The 23573-nt window shown below is 41.1% G+C and overlaps 1 protein-coding gene across 2 annotated transcripts in view; it reads right to left on the reverse strand.

Annotated features, from left to right (window-relative positions):
• The window catches only part of gpc5 (glypican 5), an 85370-nt gene that overhangs the window by 52015 nt on the left and 9782 nt on the right, over positions 1-23573 (reverse strand). The window contains exons 3-6 of one of the 2 annotated variants that reach the window (XM_004917804.4): positions 22803-23497; positions 12450-12577; positions 12116-12175; positions 11119-11244 (exon numbers count right to left, since the gene is read on the reverse strand). In XM_004917804.4, the coding sequence (XP_004917861.1) occupies positions 11119-11244; positions 12116-12175; positions 12450-12577; positions 22803-23497 (1009 nt within the window). The remainder of the gene's footprint in view (positions 1-11118; positions 11245-12115; positions 12176-12449; positions 12578-22802; positions 23498-23573) is intronic. The other variant, XM_002933375.5, reaches the window with a different exon arrangement.

A 23573-nucleotide genomic window follows, 5' to 3' on the forward strand; every position in this document is an offset into this window, starting at 1 on the left:
GTGAAAGTGCACAGCAACTGAGTACAGGGGCTTGCAGAGGCATCTCCTTTTTATAGACAGAACAGAAATGCAGCGTCATAATGGGATGTCCAACCTGAGATCCTCTAGCGGTTGAACTACAACTCCCAGAGATCTCCATCAAAAGTTAGACCAACCCAGGGTTATATTCCAGGTTAAATGTAGACAAGAGGGGTCCCTTTGCAATGCAGACGAATTTGTACCTATTTGAGGAGGCTATATATATATATATATATATATATCGGAGATGACCAATCTGTTTTCTGAACTGTATCACCCAGTGTCCCACTAACAGCTTTGAGAAGCTGCACTTGGAACAGAATAGTAAGTGCTTATGGGTATTAAAAATACAGCAAGAAACACAGGGAAGGATTTAGCCAAAACAACTACAGTGCAGTGAAATTCCATCATATTGATTTTACAGTGCTTCCCCCATGCTTGGACATGTTTATCTAAGAAGGACATACAGGGGCGTTTTAAGATGTTTTTTGGGCAGATTGGCTAGTCTTGATATCTATATATCTGTATATATATCTTATAGACAATTAGCTGTCTCTAAACCTTAATTTATTTTTATTGCCATCACCCCTAAATTGCCAGAAAGCCTGCATGTTGGCTAGCAGTAGCCTTATCTAGCAGAGGCAATTTTTGAAGAACAATCATTTATGCTGGATATTATGAAAGACAAGACTGCCCTCTTCTGTCTTTACATGAGAGCTGCAATAAGAGGAATTGTATTATTGTTTCATTTGAGCGAGGAGCATCCCAGACAATAAAGTAAAATTAACAGCCCACCTGCTCAGTTGACCTTAAGATGCAAATCATTTCTGCAAAAAGAATCAGTACAGAGATTGGCTCTCATTTCCAAACATTAATAACATCTATTGCAGCTCAGTGTAAAACCATCTTTGTAAGTGGGTAGCTCAGTGCAGCAGAATGCCCTGCAGACAGTATATGTAGTGCCCTGCCCTGTGTGTAGCTCCATGTAACATCACCTCCTGTCGGTAGTTCTCTGCAACATAAATGGCTTTGGCTAGCTTTTTCAAATAGTACCCCCGATAGGGAGCTCAGTACAACAGAACAGTGATCCCTAACCAGTGGCTCATGAGCGTCATGTTGCTCGCTAACCCCTTGGTTGTTGCTCCCAGTGTGCTCAAAGCAGGTGCTAATTTTTGAGTTCCTAGCTTGGAAGCAAGTTTTGATTGCAGGTGTACTGCCAAACAGAACCTTCTGTAGGCTTCCAGTCCACATAGGCTACCAAATATCCATTTTCAGTCCATATGAACTTTTTTAAAGCTTATGCTGCTCCCCAATTTTTTTTGTGGCTCATGGGTAAAAAAGGTTGGGGACCTCTGCGACAGAATCACCTTCCTGCAGGTACATCTGGGCAACAGTACCAGCTGTGGAGAGCGCAGTGCAACAGTCACTCAGTTGAGTAAGTCAATGTCCTGGTGGGGTGATACCCAAGGACCATAACATACTGCAACAAATTTTGGTGCAAAGGAACACCTGTTGTGTTTGTTGGCACCAGCAACAGGGTGGGTATTGTCTCCCACCAGGATATGTGCATCAGTTACCCATAGGGTGGGGTACATAGCCAAGAGATCTTCTTTGACATTTAGCCAAGCACATGCTTTCATCACAATATCCTGAAATATTTTCACCTATGCGTGTGAGCAGGGCCACCTTACAGAATGAGACTATGCACAGACAAAGAACTCTAAAGGTTTTTCTCCTGCTTGCCGGGGTGATACGGATCCTTTGCATGAATGTTTTTCTGTAGTTGTCACCTGTTCTGCTTTCTGGTCAGTCTGCTATGTGTCTGCTATGGGACTGACTTTCTGCCTTAACCTCTAACCTGACCCAGTAGCTGCCTATTACCCCTCCACCTGATCCCATCCTTTGCTTTTTTGTCTTATTTTGAATTCTCTTGACAGCTCACAGCTGCATTTTCTCTGCTGTTATCTGCTTAAGAATTTACTAGCACTCCTTGCCTCCCTATTAATGCACATAGCAGCACTTAACCCTGACTCTCACCTTCACTCTCTTTCCTTCACAGAGGCCTCTGGAGAGTTAGGTGGTAAAAACAAGGCTAAAAAAACTGATATATTGCAAAAAAACTTACATAAATTATGTTGATGGAATGTGGAATGAGTTTTTCATGTGAAAATAAAGGTGGCAAATTTAATCTTAGTCCATGTCCTGGGTTTCCCATTCTGCAATTATTATTAACTCTGCCCCCAAACCACCAAACATGGCCTGTTACTAGGCTTGCCAATCATGTCTGTCCTTTCAATTCCCAAAAATCAGTTTAAGCAGACTTGATAGTGTAAGATTTTACAATAGGTTGAACAGATCATAAACCAGAATATGGCCCCTTTAATGAAATTAAAGTCACTAGATGTGGTTAAATAACAACTGTATCACATGGGGACCAGAACACGAGTAGTAAGCATACATATGACCACATACTGTACATCTCTTCTGAATGCCTGTAATTTATTTCGAGGAAGAACACCCCCCCCCCCCCCACACACACACAGCTTTGTTGCCTTGCCCTGCATCAAAGTCATTTTTGAGAGAGATCTTAAGTGGGGGGTGGGGGTATATATAGATCTAACCAAAGGACTTTAATCTAATAAGGATCTAATAAGGATTGAATGGAATGTTTAAACATCTTATTTTCATTATTAAAATGCAGCATATAGGATAAAGTGATTCTGTTAATTACAATACAGATGTAGGGGTATGTTTTCCTTATCCACTACAGCTGTCCTTTTCTAAGAAAGACTTCTGACCCCATCTCAAACACCTTGATAAAGAGCCTTAAACAGTATCAGGCTAGTAATGATATCACCTGGCACTACAACCATTAGAGGGCCACATCACAATTGGATGGGAAGCGACAAGGGCCAAATAAAAGGCATAACTGCAGTACTAACAATAGGGAACAGAGGGGGCTGGAGAGACCTGGTAACAAGGAAAATAGTACATGGTGGGGCAGAACAGAAAGCTGCTGTGTTTGATTACTAGACCTTGCTAGATCCATTCTTCATAGCTGCAGGACCGTTGCAGGCCTAAGATGCTATACTGTGCCGGCTCAGATACAGGCACACAGAACGGATTTCAGCACAAAAACATGTGAGTATTGATTTTGGTGGCAACATCTACTCCATTTCCTTGCACTGGGACACAAAACAGCAGCTCCATGTGCAGTCACAGGTTTAGGCTGATTTAAACACTGCGTTGATTCTCGACCTGCGTTTATCTGCCGAATCAGCCTGGTATGGCACTAGCCTAAACACAAACTGTTTCTTGGTTTTATCACAAGGATAACACAACTGGGTTTCATCCCAGGAGGGAACCCAGCACCTGTGGTTGTTTGGCTGACTGAGTCACTGGTCTGATTGGCTGAGCAGTTCCAAGCCCATGTTTGAATACACAAGTATCTTCCTGGACTCAGTACAAGCAGCACCTCCCTTGCTGCCAACATCACGTGTGTGTTTTTTGGAATATGTGGGTCAGTAAATAACATTATTTGCTATGAACTCATGAAAGGAGCTTTAGATCCTTATACTGTTTCTATTTAACACAAATGCCAGCCAAATTGAATCCAGATCCAGGGAACTAGTGTTTCTACTCTGAACTTGGTGGTATTTTTTCATTTTTTTTTTTTAAATGGAATTCATATTTATTGCTTTGTAAAAAATATTCGGATGGTAAAAAAGTCTGTTAACAATATGAGGCAAAGGCACCACAATAAACCTTTGGAGTGTTCTATTAGGGCTGCAGATTAGTTAGACTCATTGGCCTGAGGTATGGTTTTGTAATGCTTCTCAGGGGCTAAAGATAGAACTAATAAAGAATAAATTCTGCCACATTAAATTAAAGGGGTTCTATCTGGATGTATCATTCTACTTGTAAACCCTTTTTAGCTACTAAATAGCAGTGGCCTGATGCCAGGGGTTACCACCAGCGTCTTCTAAATGATCTGTGTTTCTCTCTAACAATGTAAACAAACTTGTATCTATACAGTTATGGGATCTGTTATCCAGAAACCCATTATCCAGAAATCTCTGAATTACTGGAAGCCTATCTCCCATAGACTACAATTAAGTCAAATAATTTACATTTTTAAAAATGATTTCCTTTTTATCTGTAATAATAAAACAGACCATTGTACTTAATGTCCCCTCTAAGCTGTGTGCTCTGGTGCGTGCACACAAATTTTGAGACCTGCACGCACAAGAAATTGTAGTTTTGTATTAAAACACATCATATTGTACCAGTGCACATCAGTTTTTCAAAATGGCGCACATGGTTTTAAATCAAATAATTAAATTATTTTAATTGAATTTCCTTTTTTCTGTAATAATGAAACAGTACCTTGTACTTGATCCCAACTAAGATATCATTAATCCTTATTGGAAACAGAACAACCTTATTGGGTTTACAGTATTTAATATTAAGATTATTTCTTAGCTGACTAACTATGGAGATCCAAATAATGGAAAGCATTCTGGGTAACAGGTCCCACACAGTACCTGTACTTGCAAAAAGAGATGCCATTTAGTGCAACTGCTAAATCAGATTAGTTGCATTTTTACATAATTATATCTAAACCCTTTTTTAATGTACAGGTATTTGAACCATTATCCGGAAACCCATTATTCAGAAAGTTCTGAACTATGGAATGACCATCTCCCATAGATTTTTTTTTTTTTTTAATTATACCTTTTTTTCCTGTAGTAATAAAACAGTACCTTGTATTTGATCCCAACTAAGATATAATTAATTGGAGGCAAAACAATTCCATTGTGTTTAATTCATGTTTAAATAATTTTTTAGTAGACAAAGTATAGAGATCCAAATTAAGGAAAGACTCCTTACCCAGAAAACTCCTGATCCTGAGCTTTCTGGATAATAGGTCCCATACCTGAATTAATATTAGTAGTATACCTCAAAATGAGAAGCTTTTGCATAAAAGCCTAGACAGTGTTCAGACAATGCTAAATAATATTACAGATGGGGAAATGATTATGTATAAATATTGTGGTTCCTTGTATGTTCCGAATGTTTATATGCTCCTCATGTGAGTGCATGGAACGCACGCGAGGCTCTGTGACACGCCACACAAAGGGTTTCAGGGGACACAGGTACTTAACAGCCCACAATCCCCCTGCTAGTTCCTGCTGAATTCTTTGGCCATGATTGCTGGTTTTCTCATGCTTTTTCATTCAGATGAGTGGGTCTGCTCCATCTGCATAACAATAGCGCAATAATGTACAGCTCGTAGGCCAAGGACCCTGTGTGCATGGTAACCGTAGGGTACAAGTTTGGGATGGGAAGGACAGCAATGCAGCCTGTGAGCTTGTTAATAGGGACATGATGAAATAAAACAATAGCCTACTTTATCCAACACTGTGATTCCCACTGGCTCTGCTCATTTTCACCAATTAAGGCCGGAATGGGAACATCTGACAGACAGAACATGCATCTCCTGTTTGTGACATGAGGAATGTGACAAATAATGTCTGTTATTCTGGTCCTGATGGTATCTGACAACCGCAAGAGCTATTCCTGCACAGAGTGCATTGAACAGTGCCCCCCATGCCTTATTCCATGCCTAGAGAGACTGGTTAATAATGACTACATTTGTCCTTGGAATACCCAGTAAACAGTTCTATTCTTAACCCTGGAGCATATGATGAGAAGTGTCACGTATTTCCAACTCAGTTTTACCCCTGGTGATACTAAGGTGCATATTTGCCCTCTCATCTCTCACCTTGATTACTGTAACTCTGCTTCTCTGCTCGAGACACTGAGTCTCTTACTGTTTAATGAATGCTGCTTGTAGTCCATTTGACCTCATTACCCGCTTCTCTACTACTGCCCTGCTCTATTTATTCCTTTGAATATACATGCACGATACACACCACACTATAACTGCTAATGCAATGTTAATCATTTTTACATGATTAAAAACTTCCTGAACGCCGCTCCGTGCTATAATCTTAAATCTGTTCCAGAAGTTTCTCTGGGTTTGGCAACATATTCCTCTGCTTTCTTGGTCTTCTACCAAAACAGCCTCTTTAGGAAAGTTTATTTGCATATAATCAGAATATCAAGGATCTTTCTCACTGGAATATAATCTCAATTTCACTACCATTGTGCATCCTCTTTATTAGCTGAAGAACAAACGGCAGATTATCACATTTTAAAGGAACAGTTCAGTGTAAAAATTAAACTGGGTTAAATACACAGTCTGAGCAAAATAAAAAATGTTTTCAATATAGTTAGTTAGGCAAAAATGTAATCTATAAAGGCTGAAGTGGGCAGATGCCTAGCATAATGGCCAGAACACTACTTCCTGCTTTACAGCTCTCTAGGTTGTTAGCAGTCAGTAACCAATCAGTGACCTGAGGGGGGCCATATGGGCCATAACTGTTCAGTTAGTTTGATTTTGAATCTGACCTGCGTGCTCACAAACTCACTGATCAGTTATCTCCCATGTGGCCTCCCTAGTCACTGACTTAGACTGACTGGTTAGAGAGCTAAAAGCAGGTTGGGTTCTGGCTATTATGTTAGACATCTGCTTACTCCAGCCTTTAAAGATAACATTTTTGCCTAAATAACTATTGTAGAACTTTATTTTTGCACAGCTGTTCTATATAAAACAACAAAAGAAAACAAAGGGGAAATGTAAGTAATAAATAAATATGCATGTTGAGCTAGAGTATATACGCACAAAACTTAGTAATTAATTAAATAGTTAAGTCAGTTAACTAATCACAAAAAATACCTAGCAGTTGTATTGACCCAGGTGTATATACCCCAGGCCCATCACCAAGTGCATCCAACTCCAACTTCCCATAAATAATCACACAGTAAGGTATAACTCACCGCCGCCGGTATATGGTCCGGGTGCTCAGAGCCCCGAACCCGTAGCCTGACGGAACCAATTAAATCCTTCAAAAGACGGCTTACTAAAGCACACCGAACAGCCAGGAAATATCGTAAAACTTTTAGTCTTTATTCATATTCTTAAAATCCGCCTAACGCGTTTCGTGCATCCGCACTTAATCATAGGCTGTTCTATATTACCCAATTTCATTTTTACAATGAACTGGTCCTTTAAGCACACATTTCTTGTCCTGCTGCAGAATTCCTGCATTGGTAATGCTTCATTTTTCCAATGACTCCTGAGGTGTAACTGCACAGACAGCTGCCAACCCAATAACAGGCTGATATATATTTAGTGAATAAAGTACCCCCTATTGTTAAATATAAGGATATTATAAATCGCCAAGGAGTTAAATGACCATATAAATGCACTAGACCAATGGCCAAGTGTTTTTATTCAGGTCATGGAACTTCAAAGAGACTTCCAATATCCCCACATTGCAACAGGGGGTACTTTATTTATTATAATACACAAGTTTCAGCATACCTCCCAACTGTCCCGATTTTTGTGGGACAGTCCCTCTATTAAAAGCTCAGCCCGCAGTCCCTGATTCTTACTGAAATGTCCCTCATTTCCCTTTGATCTCCTGCACTGAACCTAAAAAAGATACAAACTTAATTAAAAAGTAGCTTTGGCAGAGAGCCCAGAAATCTTAATAAGCTACACCTGCACTTAGATACATTGTTTCTCAGACAATACAATTGTAACTAATAAGCTAAACAGGTCTCTTGGGGGAACTGAGACTTGGGACAGCTTAAAGGGCAATTTCACCTGCATTAGCAAAACTGTAATAACACATAAAACAGGACCCCAAAACTCCCAGAAATGTGTTTAAACTACCTGTCAAATTTGGTAAAATGGGAGTGGTATTTAGGGGTGTGGTCTAAAAAATGGGCATGGTATGGCTTCAGTGAATCATGTATCACATGCATCGATTATAACTGATGACATCACTAAGCACCGTTTATAAGGATATCATTTACAGGATATTCATGACTTTTGTCTATTATCAGTATCTAGTTTACAGGTTATTCAGGGCTCTTGTGTATTATTGATGTATACACCCTGCAGGTCTGAACTTTCCTTGCCAGGTTATAGGATGTACTCCAATGTGCAGGGTATATGGCTCATTTACAATATGGAGCTTTGCGGCTGCCTTTTGCACTCGCAAAATGGGGAGAAAAGTGACAACTACATATGGAATGTTGCCAATTGCGGGTGTTCCCTGGCATACCCCTACCCCTACTTCATTTCAAACACTCACAACAGGAATCCCAGGAGACACAAAATGACCAACTCTCCTGAATTATGAATGATGTACCATGTAGAGGTATGCCAGGGTCTCGCCAGCATAAGATATGCACTGTGCCTTGGGTTGGACTTTTTATAGCGCAACAGGCAATAGCACAGTTTTCGCCTTCCATGTGTACAGATGCAAGCTCTGTGCATGGGCCCTAAGGGAGCAATTTTGCACCCATTAATACTTTAACACTTACCCACATACCCAGGGTGAACAAGCTCCTATATATTTGCTTGGCAATTAATTTCTGCCTGTGGCTGCCTACTATGACCTTTGCCTATTTATCACATCTGCTTTGTTTTTTGCTTGGTCAATCTGTAATTGGGCATCTCAGGTCCCACCTGATACCTCACTAACAGAGTGGTAGTACAAAGTTCTGTAGTTGCTGTATAGGCCTCTAGGACCCTGTTTGGGTTACCGGGGCTGATTTACTAGAGGCTGAAATGGCACACAATAGGATTACATGCTAAACACCAACCCACACCAGATGATAAAAACCATGTGATCACATGCCATGTAAATCCTTAATCAGGTGACGAACAACATGATTTCCCCTAACCAGAAATATACAAACAAAACTGCATAAAGTATCATATACACATATAATTTTTATCTCCTGGCAACCATGCAACACCTAAATACCTAATTCGTTGCTATGGGTTACTGCACCTGGGCAAACTTTTTGCCTTTTATTACATATGGGGAAACTTTTTAGTTTTGTGTCTGGGAGAAATACACACTATAGATTTGTAATTTTATATATGTGCACAGGTGAAATTTGACCGCTTTAGGGCAGGCCTTGGAAAATTTTGATTGAATTCTAAAAAATGGCTAAAGACAAAAGCAGAAAGCTTCCTATAAAAACAATGGCCAGTGGCTCGCTCGCTCCCCCTCCTGGATTGTTCCAGTAGTATTGTGTGCTATTAGCCTTATAACAATCTATAGTGGCCTGTTTCATCCCCCCCCAAACACACACATACAACCCAATGCTGGGTCTCCTTGAAAAGAATAAGAAGTCGCACTAACAGTACAGAGATGTGTGCAAGCAAGGGGATCTTTATGCAGAACATATATTAATATGGATACATGATTTATTGTGGGTATTCCAGAATAATGCTACAGCCAGAGGGGAATGTGTGTGTGCAAAAAAATAATGCTGAATAAGGAGCATCTATAGAGTAAGAGATAATCAGCAAAGAGAATGTGTACAGTTCTGACCTTTGGGTTCATACCATTCTACTCTGCTTTAAGCTGCTTTTCTAGACAAGACCAGTGTCAGGAGGTCACAGATTATTTAAATAAGCCGTTTATATTAGCTAGTGGCCATCTCATCCCTTAAGGGTTTAGCTTCCAGATACACCTCAGCCAAATCTGCTCTCAGACTGGAACACTAAGATACAGCACATTGCCACTACATTCCAAACGCATCTTTTCTATCATGTAACTTAGGAATGTCTTGACTCATACTTCTCATAACCCCGGAGCTGTATCTGTCAGGGGCAAGGAAAAGCATGTAAAATGGAATATTTCTGAACAGTTACAATCCTTTAATGGAACAGGATCCAAACTATCCCTCTAAAAGGCAACAGATATCATTACCAAACTTCATTAAAAGAATTCAAAGTCACAGAGAAGGTCTGGGAACATATAAAGGCATCAGGCTGCAGGCCAAGTGCATTTTGTTCTGCACATAGAACACAAAAGGTGGCAAAACACACGCCTTCCATAAGTCGGCAGCTAATTGGCCTATGTGTAGGGCCCACCTTGGCCAGATATTGATTGAGCATTGGGCTGTTGGACTATAGGTGCCCATACACGTTAAGATTCGCTCGCTTGTGGAGATCGCCAAGCGAGCGGATCTTCACCTGATATCCCCACCTACGGGTGGGTGATATGGGGAGCGTGTAGGCTAATTCTGAAGAAGGAAGAGATTCCCTGGGGCCAAACAATCTAATTATATTGGCAGCAATGGGGCAGTCGGTTCGGGGACTGCATCAACGAGCCGATGCAGTCCCCGATCCAACTAGACTTTCTAACCTGCCCGATCGACATCTGGCCGATTTTAGGCCAGATATCGGTCGAGTAGGCCCATCGGTAGTCCCCATACACGGGCAGATTAGCTGCCGAAACGGTCTAAGGGACCGATATCGGCAGCTAGAATCGGCCCGTGTATGGGAACCTTATCTCTTGTTGTTAACCTCAGACCAAACAATGGAATTAGCCTGGTATCATCCACTAGGCCCGGACTGGCAATCAGTGGATTCTGGCAAATGCCAGGGGGGCTGCTGTAAGATGTCATAGACAGCCACTATTTATTGGGCTGGTAGGGGCTGTGTACTTGAAATGCCAGGGCCTATTTTAAATCCCAGTCCAAACCTGTCACCCACCCCAAACTGGGCATATAAGGGAAATATGCCATCTCAGCAAACGAGTAGATCTGTTAATGTATGATAATGTTATTTTATAATACACACATTTCAATGAGTGACATCAGTAAGCAAAAATTAGAACTGATGAAGTTACTAAGCACTGTGTATAGTTAGATATTTTACAGGTTATTTATAGTGTAATATCATCAGCAGGGGTGCAGCCAGAACACAGAAAGACACCGTTATAGGTGCCCAAATACACAGGCTGACATTAGCTGTTGACTCAGCCGCTCCAAACTATTTTTAGACAAATATTCAAAGTAAATAACGGTGACAAGAGGAAGCAGTTACATTTTTATAGTGGTCACTAAAAAGTTTGTAGTTATTAAATGAGTAGTCACAAAAGTAACATTCCTCTTTGTAAAACAATGATAAACATATAGAAATTACTATAAATATATAATTACCTTTCTACCACATCTTCTCCATCCCAGCAAGTGGATCCATCTCTCACTGCCAGATCCCCGCTACACAACCGCTCTGCCAACGTGGCATAAAATGCTTTCGAATTTTCCATATACTTGATAAATTCCCTGAAACAAGAGATTAAAAGGTGGAGATAGAAAACTTAGGTCAATTGATTTACAAAGTGAGCACACCTTCACCCGTTTCACTATTAGAGACCTGGCTACATACGCACAAGTGCACTGAGCAGACTTGTACCCAAAGTATGCCATAGCAAGCTCTGATTTGACTGAGCTGATACAAAGATCCTACTTAGATGTCCAAGTCAAACAATATGTGGTTTTAACTTTCTTGTTTCAATTCCATGCTGTTTATGTAGTACCTGTGAAACCTTACCCCAGTACAGGAACCAACAGCAGCCAACAGCAAATTAAATTTATTTGGTCTAGTACATTTAGAATGCCAAAAGAATATTTATTGATGTGGGCTACTGTGCTACAGTAAAAGTGTGCCATATTCTACATAAGCTGGAAAAACGGCTTCCTTGCATGTGGTTTTCTTAAAAAGGCCATTCAAATACATAACTGCATGCCTTGCAATGTGCACTGCCGCTGACTAAAAGGCTTTCTGTACTGGGATCAAGATATTTCAGCTCGTTATTGCTGTGCTGGATTGTGCGAGGTTTCCTGGTTCAACTTGGTCTTTATTACACATTCCACAAAAATGTAGTAAAAATAACGTGATGAGCTATAAGGGCTGAACTTACAAATGCGGGGGTCACAGTGATAAAATAAGATGAAAGAAGTCTATTGTATGCAGAATTAATTACACATGTGGAAATCTCACAGCTGAATCTGCTGGGCCATTAAAAAGGAAAGAGGACAGAGCCAAACAAAATGTTATCATGCTGCAGGAGGCCGAGGCACACAAACATTCCAAAAGGAGTGCTGGACCAGACGAAGAGATGTAAAGTGAGCAGTCAGCTCAAGAATATCTTACCGAGAGACTCTCTTCATATTGCGAGGTCTGTCGCTCTTCGAGGCTTTCAAAGGTAGAGAGCTGTAGGGCCCGAGATGAAGGAAGAGATGCCCAGCAGAGGACATTTTGATTGAGAAGAGCAGGAGATGAAGCAAAGAGTTGAGAAGAGAAATGAAAACAAGGCAAAGAGTTGATTAGATAAAAGGTTTACAGCACATGCAAAGGTTCTATAGTCAGCCACAGGAAAATGTTCTGGTGGAGATCTCATGCGTAGCGCCTTCAGGGAAGGGGAGCATAGGCACAGAATATGCAATACAAAACAGCTCCTAGCAGCAGGGTCCTTTAGCAATAGTACCTTCTCAGGTGACCAGAAGCTGGAAACTTAGTTACTTGGGGTAGTTCATCTTCCACATTCATCTGTACAATGACATCCAGGGTGGGTTTGGCAGGACTCTCCTGTAGTGGCCCACAGACCTTCTCTACCTGTGGAGGAAGGTAAGCATGAAAGCAAATCTCAAATACAGGTAGAAGCCAATGTTGGTTCTGCTTAGGTCTAGAGAGAAGTGACTATGAACAACCATAATATTTATCAGAGATGGAAGGTATCAGAGATTTTTCCCCACATTTAATTTGAAGAAAACATTTAATTGGTTCCTAACAAAAAATGTATTGTAGTGCGTCAATGTGATAGGGACTTGTGCAGGGAGTGATAAAAAAGTTGGAAAAGTATATATATCTGTAAAGCACTACAGAATACATTGGTGCTATGTAAATAAAAAATAATAATAATGCCAACACATTTCCTATGCCATTTTACTCTATCCAATTGTTATTCTCATAAATATGTAATTGCATGATAGTGCCATTTTGAGGGCAGTCCTTATTCTCATAAATTATGTCATTGCATGATAGTGTCATTTTGAGGGCAGTCGCCCTTTTTTTGGGTCCGTTTGTCCGAGTGAAGTCTGCGTCCGGTTCTCTAGGTGAAGGTGTAGCGGAAATATGATGTGATTGGTGTTGCTGAAACTTGGTTGAATGAGTCTCATGACTGGGCAGTTAATATTGGGGGGTATACATTGTTTCGGAGGGACAGGGGCAATAGAAAAGGAGGAGGAGTGTGTCTGTTCATTAAGCAGGAATTAAAAGCAAATATTAAGGCGGAAGTGATGGGGTTAACAGAGGGAGCTGAATCCTTATGGGTTGAGCTTCTCACAGATAGTAAAGAATCTACCAAACTAATTGTAGGGGTATGCTATAGACCCCCTAATGTAAGCGAAGAGGAGGAGGCCCAGCTCCTGTTGCAAATAGAAAAGGCTGCTAGTTTGGGGCAAGTGATAATAATGGGGGATTTTAATTACCCTGATATTGACTGGGGCAATAGTACTGCCAGGACAGTAAATGGGAACAAGTTTATAAACTTGCTGCATGACAACTTTATGTCACAAGTTGTTGAGGAGCCAACCTGAAGGACAGGTCATGTCAGACCAATTTAATTGCTTTTTATGATGAGGTAAGTAAGAAGCTGGACAGTGGGGATGCAGTAGATATAATCTATTTGGATTTTGCCAAAGCATTTGATACCATTCCCCACAAACGACTGCTTTCTAAGCTAAGGTCAAAATCTCTAGGTCAAAATATTAAAAAGGGGCCTTGTGTTTTTTTATAGTGGGTCTTTATGTACACCTTTCAAAAGTCATGTTTGATGCTCAGACATGGGGGACAATTTATCACGGGCTGGTATTTTTTACAAAACAATCAGCATTTCCTATTTAATGATTTATTTTCTGTGCTGGAGATGAATTTTCAATCCTTTCTCCCTACATGTGTATAACATTAGTGAGTTAAGCTGGTCATACACTTAAAGATCTGCTTGTTTGGCTAAGTCTTTGCCCGATATAAGCACCTATGTCCTGGGCCATATCTGGCTGATTCATTTGGGCCAGACCATCAGATCATAATAAAGGCCAATGCACGCCACTGGAAAAGGACTGCATAAACAAGGTAATACAGTCCTCAACCTAAAGGAATTTTTAAACCTGGCCAAATATGTCGGGGAGGACGTTGGGGGGGGGGGGGGGGGCATACTCTAGCAAATAAGCTTCTGACTTGGATTCAAGGGGCTAAATCACCACCATGATCAAGTGATCATTTCATGGAAGCAGCACATATAAATTATGCAATGAAGCAATTAGTTGTGCCTGCCCTAAATAAAGTCTCATCTCCCTCCTTTTACATCTTTCTCTGAAACTGTAGAACACTGGACACCCTGGTATTAATGAATACAATAAGGAAGGGCATGGCTCGATAACATTGTGCGGCCCAGTCGGACAGGTGCAGGAAACAAACAGTTGTTTCATCAGTATCAGCCCAAGGGCTGTCTGTGCCGCTCTGCTCAGCCAGAGCTCAGTGACGTCTGCTGGACATTCCCTGCTCTATGAGATGGAGTATTTGGCAAGCAGCACACTATGACAGCACAGAACTGGATGTCATGCCGAAGAGACAAGTCTGACATTAAATAAAGCCTGCTGGCGTCTCTGTGCTGGCATGTGTGTGTTTTTATAGGTCAGGGAAAGACACCTAGAGGTTCTACAGACAGGCAATCACTGAGAATGATGGGAAATGTTGTTCAATACCAGCTACTGTATATATCATCGACCTGACCGCTTATTAACTTTAGTAAAAGAGTAGACTCTTATCCACCTAATCATTTACTATTAAAGGGGAAGTAAAGTCAGAAGCCAAGGATACTCAAGTTGCTAGTATAGAGGAGACTAAACAAGCTGGCAATATACTTTTATTAAATATGCAAGCGTTTGTCCTCTGTCACTGGGTTAAAACAAGGGGTTGCTCAGATCCTCCTGCTAGAAAGCCGCCGGCCCTCCTGTCTACCTAGATAAGCCTGCTGTCAGGTTTTGCTCTGCGCCCTTTTACCCTTTGTTCCTTTTTTTAAAATTCATGGTCTTCTGGTTTTATACATTAATCTACTCGTGTGACTACAAGGCCAATATCATACTGCAATAATATCTATTGTCAAACACAGGGTATCCTCAAAGCCAGGGGGCCTGTGGATGACATTGTGACAACGGTTGAGTTAACACAATCCTTGGTACATAAATGTGCCTTTAGCACAAGGTTTATAAGTAAGACCAAAGAATGATAGGTGGATAATAGGAGGTTATGCGGGATAAATGTACATAATGCAATGTAATATCTCAGAATAGGCAGGATTAGCGCTACATTTATTATCTACTTCCCACTAACATAGTGGCTAGGTACAGTAAAAGCCAGTGCATATGGGTAACGGACCCCCCCCTCAATCCATCCCCAGCAAAGGTAGGGAGTTAGTAATGACCCCCACCTTGCTTAGTCCCTTCTAATCCCACCGTACACAGGGTAAGATTAGGGGGTTAATGGCAGGAATACCAATATATCAAGGTTTACTTCTTTTTTTTCCTTAACCTACCAAATATACTTTTTCCAGTTCATGCCCCTGTAATGACGACCCAAAAGTGCTTCTCTAGTCAGGGATTCTGTACTATATGTTAAGTTCCAAAAATCCTATAGATATGGCACACTCTGTACAAATCTTTTACAGGACAGACAATAATGTATGCTCACAAACTGAGGAGATGCCAGCTATTTATATTTGGGCCACATTCCTAGTCATGTTCCCACCATCAATCACAAATACTTTGCCCTGAGCAGAAGAGACAGGGCAAGATTTGTTTTATCGAAGGCTCTGTAATGCAGTAATAGCATTCAAGTCAAGGTCCAACCTTACTAAATGGCAGGAAGATCTAACAGGCAGCATAACACAGACTGGCATTCAGTGCATAGCTGCATAGCGATAATCTGCATTCTCCTAAACAGGCTGCCATTACGGTTTGTTCAAATTAGTCCAAGAGCCTTTGCTGTGCTACCATGACAGGCAGATGGAACTCTGCCACACTGCGCTCTAACTGTATTTATTCTGTGCTATGCTAAAGGCCCAGCATAACATATGACTGTACCTCAGTGTCTCTGTCATAAGGCTGCTGTACTAGTTTGGAAGTAAAGCAGCACTTTATATTACCCAAAAATGGTTTCCCTGGGCTCCATTTGTTGATGTTCTGATCAGTTACAATCCCATAAAATCTCTGGACACAAGCTGAGTGCACTTCATGCATGTATACTGGTCATCTGAGTCTGGGTCACTTACTTGCTGAAGTCTATAGCGATATCAGGGCTTAATAGGTACAATAACCAAGTTTAGAGGCAAAGAGGACCCTTCTGATTTTGTGTGAGAAAGCAGGAATTTAACAGGATGTGGCTGTGCACATACTTTTTTTTATTATATAGGATCTTCTCCAATATAATTTGCAATGGAACAATATTTTTTTTCTTTTGCACCTAAATGGTTAAACTACTAAGACTATACTGCAGAGCCGAGGCTGGCCGGGATATTGAACCCTCAACAATAATTTCTCAAGTTGCAAGCAATTAATTAAAACTGACTCTTAAAATCAATACAGGCATTAACTCATAGTCAAAGCAGCAATCCACCCACAAGCAGGGGGATACTCATAATAACATAGGAGATGAGGTTGGAAAAAAGTGCTCATCTAGTTCAACCTTTTTGTCTAAGTCTGATTCTTTAGCCAGATTTCTGTCTATGTACAAATAACATTACCAAGGCAAACAGACCTTAGCTTAAAGTAAAAGAAAAGGTATTATCGCTGGAGGGGGTCGAAATCTTAGGCATCCCCCAGTGATAATAATCATTAAACCGAGACCCTGGGATTGTACTCCTTTTACAAAACTTCACCAAAATCTGGTGTTACCTGAGAATGACATTTTAATGGTGAGTTTTGATGTTACCAGTTATACACCTCTATTTCACATAGTTGTCGCCTTGACGCAATCAAGCATTACTTATTAAAAACAGAATACACTGAAGCACAACAATCATTTTTACTTGATTTATTGGAAATTGTGCTCCACCAAAATGACCTTCTTTTTGGCAATCACTACTATTTAGAGTTACGTGGTACCGCTATGGGCAGTAATATAGCCCCTACTTATGCCAATTTATACATGGCATACTTGGAAGACACTTACATTTATCAAAACCCTTTGTATTTAGAACACTGTCTACTTTATTCACGCTACATAGATGATCAATTGATAATATGGAATGGTACAAAAGATACTTTGCCTGAGTTCCATGCTTTTATGAACAACACTGATAGTAATCTTAAATTTACCAGTGATTGTTATGCTGTAACACTTAATTTTTTGGGCATCAAGTTAACTAGACATGGTACCAGGTTAGAGGCTGATATTTTTCATAAAGACACAGACAGGAACAGTCTCTCGAGCTTCCATTCCTCATTACTCAAAAAATCACTACCGTTTACACAATTTACAAGGGTAAAACGGATAGTCAGTGATGAGAATGTGTACCTGAGGCGGGTATCTGAGATGGCTGATCGATTTAAACAAAGGGGTTACCCCAAGGAAATAATTCAACAAAGTTTAGAGAAAGTAGAAGACACAAGCAGGGAACAACTATTGACCTGTAAGAACACTAATGCACAAAATGACAACAGACTTGTGTTTGTAAGTAAGTATACCACTACAAGCCACTACCAGCATCAGATTAAAACACTGGCATATCAGTCACATTCACCCCACAACGTCTTTCCAAATACCCCTATGGAGGCTTACAAGAGAGGTAAAAATGTATGTTATCATCTTGTGAAAGCAGATATTGGGGGATATTTACATAACCCCAAATACGGCTATTTTCCTTGCCTACATTGTACAGTGCAATTCAGTTATAAAAGGCAGTTATTTTCACCATCCCCATACTGGTAAATGGTATAAGATGAAACACTTCAGTGACAGGCAGATGGAACACGTGCCCTTGCGGTTTGATTTACATTGGTGAAACTACACAACAAATAAAAGGCTGATTCTCCAAACACAAAATAATCTTACTAACCTACCAGTACCAGCACATTTCCATGAGGCCAGACATTGTATCAGTCAGCTTAAAATCCAGGTGATACTATAGATACGGTGGAGGTTCCCAGATGGGGAGGGGATAGACTCCTCCAATTGATGTTTCTGATCCCACCTCTCACTCTCTGTTTTCATAGAGTATCTCTCTTATGTTAAACATTTGGCTTGATAAAGGGCCCGAAAGGAGGCCCATACATTTTTACGTATGTATATGGCCTTTCACAAGTGTGCGTTAGCTTGGGCTCTCCATTATCGTCTGTGGCAGCCAATGAAAACTTGTTAGAGCTCAATCAGCTATGTGACCATTTACAGAATTGGTCTAGTAACTCTGACTCTTGTATTGTGAACATTAAGGAAAAGCACCGATTAAACACATTTTTAGAGTACCCTGTAATAAAATCTAATTTTGTAAATGAAACCACACTCTCAACGCATATCTGTTCATTACTTTCTATTTTTGCATTTTTCATTGCTGCTTTACAACACTTGTAGTATTTATAGGTCTGAGAAGAAACGTCTGCCCCCCCGACTTGTAATTTTTAAAAGCTTCCTCCAAATCCCTATTAACTTCTTTACAACTAAGGTAAACCACATAGTAAAGAAATCTAAAAGCACTGAAGCCCAACCTAGGGTTTTTTTCAGCAATTAGTGTTATTAATTTATGATGCAGATCATTTACATTATAACAATTAATATGTAAGGTAAATAAAATTTCCAATTGTTAAGATGTGCACCTATTTGCATTTTTAACATGAGCTAAGCTAATGCATATCAGAATCCAGTCTGGGACAAGCAAGCTAAATGCGGGCCGACCGGGTACCGGGTATGGAGTGTGTTCCTTATGTTCCTACCTTCCTTAAGTTCTGAAAGCAAGAGGAAGTGAAAAGGATCTGCACCATCACTTCTTCATCTGCTGATGCGCCATATACTTACTATATGTGTACCTACAGAAACTGTAGGTGCATGTTTGGGCATCTTGAATGAAGATCAAAGGCTGTAACTTGCAAGCTAAGGTAAATAGGAATCTAGTCTGTCATTAATTGGACCCTAATATTCACAAACAACTGGGCTGTGTCAAGTATGAGCCAGGCTTATTTTAAATCCAGGCAAGAGCAAGGAGTGCTTTCCATCACAGTCAACTGCTTCACCTCAGTACCAAGTATAATCTCTGGGAACATTTAAAAGGAGATATCAACATTAAAACCACATTGTAACACCACAAGGCATACCAAGAAAGTACCTAAAAAAGCATACAGGATATTTCCAGCCACACCAACATATTTCTCAGAGCTGAGCAAGTCAGGCCACCAGCAAGGCCCCAGTAACAAACAATGGAACAGTTTACTGACCATTTAAAGGAGAACCATAACAGACAAAAGCCCCATCCACTGCCCTTCACTGAGCCCCCTTCCTGTTCCCTCCCAAAAAGACTCTGTTTCAGTCAAAAGTGTCTCTGTTAGTAAAGCGCTGACCTATAGATTTAGAAAAGTGCAGGCATCATCTTCTGTATCTTTGGGTTTTCTTTGGATCAGTTCAGCGTCCCCAAACTGATCCAAGAAAACCCCAGGAGAGACAGAAGAGAAGATGGCACCTGTTAGCTCCGCTACGCTATTCTGCATTTATAGGTCAGTTTTACAAACAGACACACTTTTCATTGAAACAGACTCCCCAGCAAGGGAGCAGGGAGGGGGCTTAATGAAGGGCAGTGGATGGAGGCTTTTGTCTTTGGGGGGGGGGGGGGGTTGTCCTCCTTTAATAGAGGGGGGTTAACCCATTTATTGTAGTAGAAATGTGGCAGATACAATGTCAAGCCAAGTCAAACTCATAAGAGAACTGGATAAATTAATTATTTGAGTGCCAAACTGGGGTACATCATACAGGTTTCCAGTCTTTCCAAATGTGGATTTTGGCGTAAAACACGAACTGTTGCAATATAGGGGTTTTTGCATTTGATCTGCATTTGTTGTTCTTGGCCCCATCCTAAGGAACATGTTTGTTTGTAGACACAGTGGAACATATACATTGCTCTGCAGCCAAAGAACAATCCTGCGGTGCTTTGTATGAGCATAGAACGCAATACAGAACATTTGTCGTTCCTCTGTCTCACACACCAGGGGTCACAAACTGAAAGCAGATGTCCCATCCACTGACTCACTACAGCTTTCTTGCATCTCCTAAAGTCATGGATGGTACAATGCTGAGTAGCTTTTGGGCCTTAAGTTGTGCTTCAGTAATATCTGGACAACAGGGAGCAGAGTGGGTAACTCATATGTAGACCAGACTCACATTAAAGGAATATGGCAGACTAATTATCAAACAATAATTTTTAATTAAATCCCGTGTGCACCATAATACCCACAAAAAGCTTGTATTGTATTTGAAACCCATGATATACTATTCTAATCTGCTTCTCTCCACACTGAGGTAATCTTTCCTCAAACTGACTAAGGGGTGGGATGAATATCAGGTAGATAATGCAATATAGCCTTATAGTGGATTCTTTGGCTCTTGGGCTGATTGGGCACAGCACTTGCAGATTTGTTCCTTGGATGGCCAAATCAGGCCAACAGACAACCTAATTTCATGCTTGGTGGGGCACCTGTGGTGAGACTGCACCAAAGACTAATTATCCCAGTTTTTCATCATGGTGTTCAACATGTGTTAAATATCACAACACTTAAGTTAACACTTAAATTAACTGCACTATACAGAAAAATTGGCTCATGTTTGGCCAACAATAAAGGTCTGGTTGCTAGGGTCAATGACTTCCACAGCCAAAAAACTGAATGGAGCTGACTTTTACACATATCTAGCTTTGCCAGTTATATCCCAACATAAAGCCCAATACAGTTCTGTGTTGGGTATTGAAAATGACTTGTCAACCCAAGCAATGACACTCTGCACAATTATGTTCTTTCTTTTTTGACGTTACAGTGGATACTCTGTAACACCCACCTCTATCAAATGTGTGACTAGCAACCCCTAGATCAGGAGTGGCCAGACTTTTTCTATCGGTGAACGACCAATGACTCCTCCCCCAAGATGCAGCGTACGTACACATTCACGGCGCACTTCCACATCCCCAGGCATTGTCCCGGTCCATCAGAACTACATGGGGGATGGACTGGTGGACCGATATCAACGTCTTGGCCACCCCTGCCCTAGATCAATGCTGTCCAACTGGCAGCCCGCGCCCCCCCCCCCCCCCCCCGTGTGGCCCCCGCCTGTCTGGTTGCTCTGACTGCTTACCTTTGTGTCAGTTGTAAATGAAATCACTACTGAGATTAACTGGTCCCCTGCCCCATGGCCCTATGCTGCCTGTGTGTGTCATACCCTGCCTGCCCTATGCTGCCTGTGTGTGCCATACTCTGCCTGCCCTATGCTGCCTGTGTGTGTCATACCCTGCCTGCCCTATGCTGCCTGTGTGTGCCATACTCTGCCTGCCCTATGCTGCCTGTGGGAGGGTGTTCTGGGAGTTTGTTAGCATTTGGTCCCTAAGGTGTGTTTTTATGTGCTGGGGGGGTTGCTGTGCTATCCACAGGGAAGGCACATGGATTTAAGAGTATGTCTTAATATGACATAATAAACTTCTTTCACATATGAATGAAAGGTGATATCCCTGCAGTGAGCACCAACCATTTGGGTTTTTGCTGCGCTACCACCATTAATGGTCTGACAGGACTGCCGTAGATGATTGGTTTCATTGAGCTGGCTTGAAGGTGATGACCTTCCCCAACCATCAGAATACCAATTTGGGGGGGGCGGGTTGAAGGTTTTGGAGTGGAACCCAAATACATAGACATATGTTGCCAATAGCAAAAAGTACAATGCTTTAAAGCAATATTATCAAGTCATGACTATGTATGTCTGTTCACTACAGAATGGAACAGCAGAAGCCCACTTAGGGCTACTAACAAGAAAACACTAAATTATATCTGACATTTTTGTATAGACCGCACTAATAAATCTCCCACCGTATTAATTAGATAATTGATCCGTAGTGAGGAAAAATATTGTGCTGCTGATATTGGGAAGCACTACATCTCCTGCCACAGATTTACTGTACAAACAGTGCAAAGTTTTATAAAACTGGCATCCATCACTGCAGCCAAGCACCTCTCTGTAAATAGGGAGCAGCTTTATGGCCACTTCAATGAGGGATTGAGGTCTGCCTCTTGTGTTATAATAAGAACAATAGACTAATTCTGCTCTGAAGCTTGTGCCTCATCATTGTATGGGATAATCACTCAAGTGTTGCCACTAGCAGGTCGAATCAGCCTTCAGAGAAAGTGGTAGAGATGCTGAGCTCAGCATGTTTCTTTACTGGATTATTGGAAACATATCTATTGGGACAGGCAGAGCGTGACGGGTGCTGCAACAGGGCTCACATTAGGGATGGCAGGTTATTGATAAACACAAAAAAAACTGTTATAAGGAAGCAGCAACATGGTGTGTAGTTACAATTGACGTATGGCTCTCAACAGGGCAAATGAGTTGAGGAACTTCTACATGCCCCTGAAACCTCCTACAAGATTGTTTAGAGGGTGGTCTTGAATTATTCCTGGACCAAAGGTTTAAAGCAGAGACCTGTGTCGCTTCAAATGCTGGGACGCTGTCATTAAACAACAACTAGACAGATGTTTATTGTAGATGATTGCTTTAGGCAGTTCTTACATTACTAGATACACAAGCTTGGTTGACTCACCACAGATGAAATGTTGGATCCATTCATCTCTGCATACTGGATGGATTCTTTCACCATTTCCCTAATCCCCAAAAGTGCCAGCTCCAAGTCATATGATCCAGACAACTGCCGTGCAAGATGCTCCAGTAAGGAGATAAAGTCCCTCCAAGGAGCATCCAGTTCTGCCAGAGTAGCAAAGCATCCTCTCATAACATTGAGACAGTAGCCCACACAGGGCCGAATAAGAGTAAGACCTTGGCAGTGAGGGCAGTACTGCATTTTCACCAGTGCCCGCGTGCACTCTCGTGTCATGACAGTCTGTTCTGTGCCATTAATGACATGTTCCACCATGTTAAGTGCCTGATTCATCATCCTGCTAGCCCAGAGTGACTTAGAAAGCCTAGTCGCCATTGTCTGAGAGTAAAGCCCAAAGGGATTAATATCCTGCCGTGTCAAGCGTAGACATTCCAAGTGTTCTTTCGGAAGGGGTGCCATCCTTGGATTTATAAGATGCTTATATACCAAAGGAAAAAGGGCATCAAAAAAACGTGAGACAGCGGCATCAACAGGTATCTCTTCTCCAAGGACATACAGAGAGATATCTGTGAACAGTTCCCTTACTGGATCCCTTGCTTCTTGTTCCAAAAGCCAGAAGTTGCTATCAAACAATGAAAGTGTGTGGTTTACAGCAAGATCAATCAAGTGGGTGAAGCCCTCTATAAGAAACAGAAAATAAACATATCAGTAAATAAACTTATTGGAGATCAGGTTTTCCTAATGGCAAAAAAAAAT

Source organism: Xenopus tropicalis, chromosome 5 (genome assembly GCF_000004195.4).
Source record: "Xenopus tropicalis strain Nigerian chromosome 5, UCB_Xtro_10.0, whole genome shotgun sequence".
Classification (NCBI taxonomy): Eukaryota; Metazoa; Chordata; class Amphibia; order Anura; family Pipidae; genus Xenopus; species Xenopus tropicalis.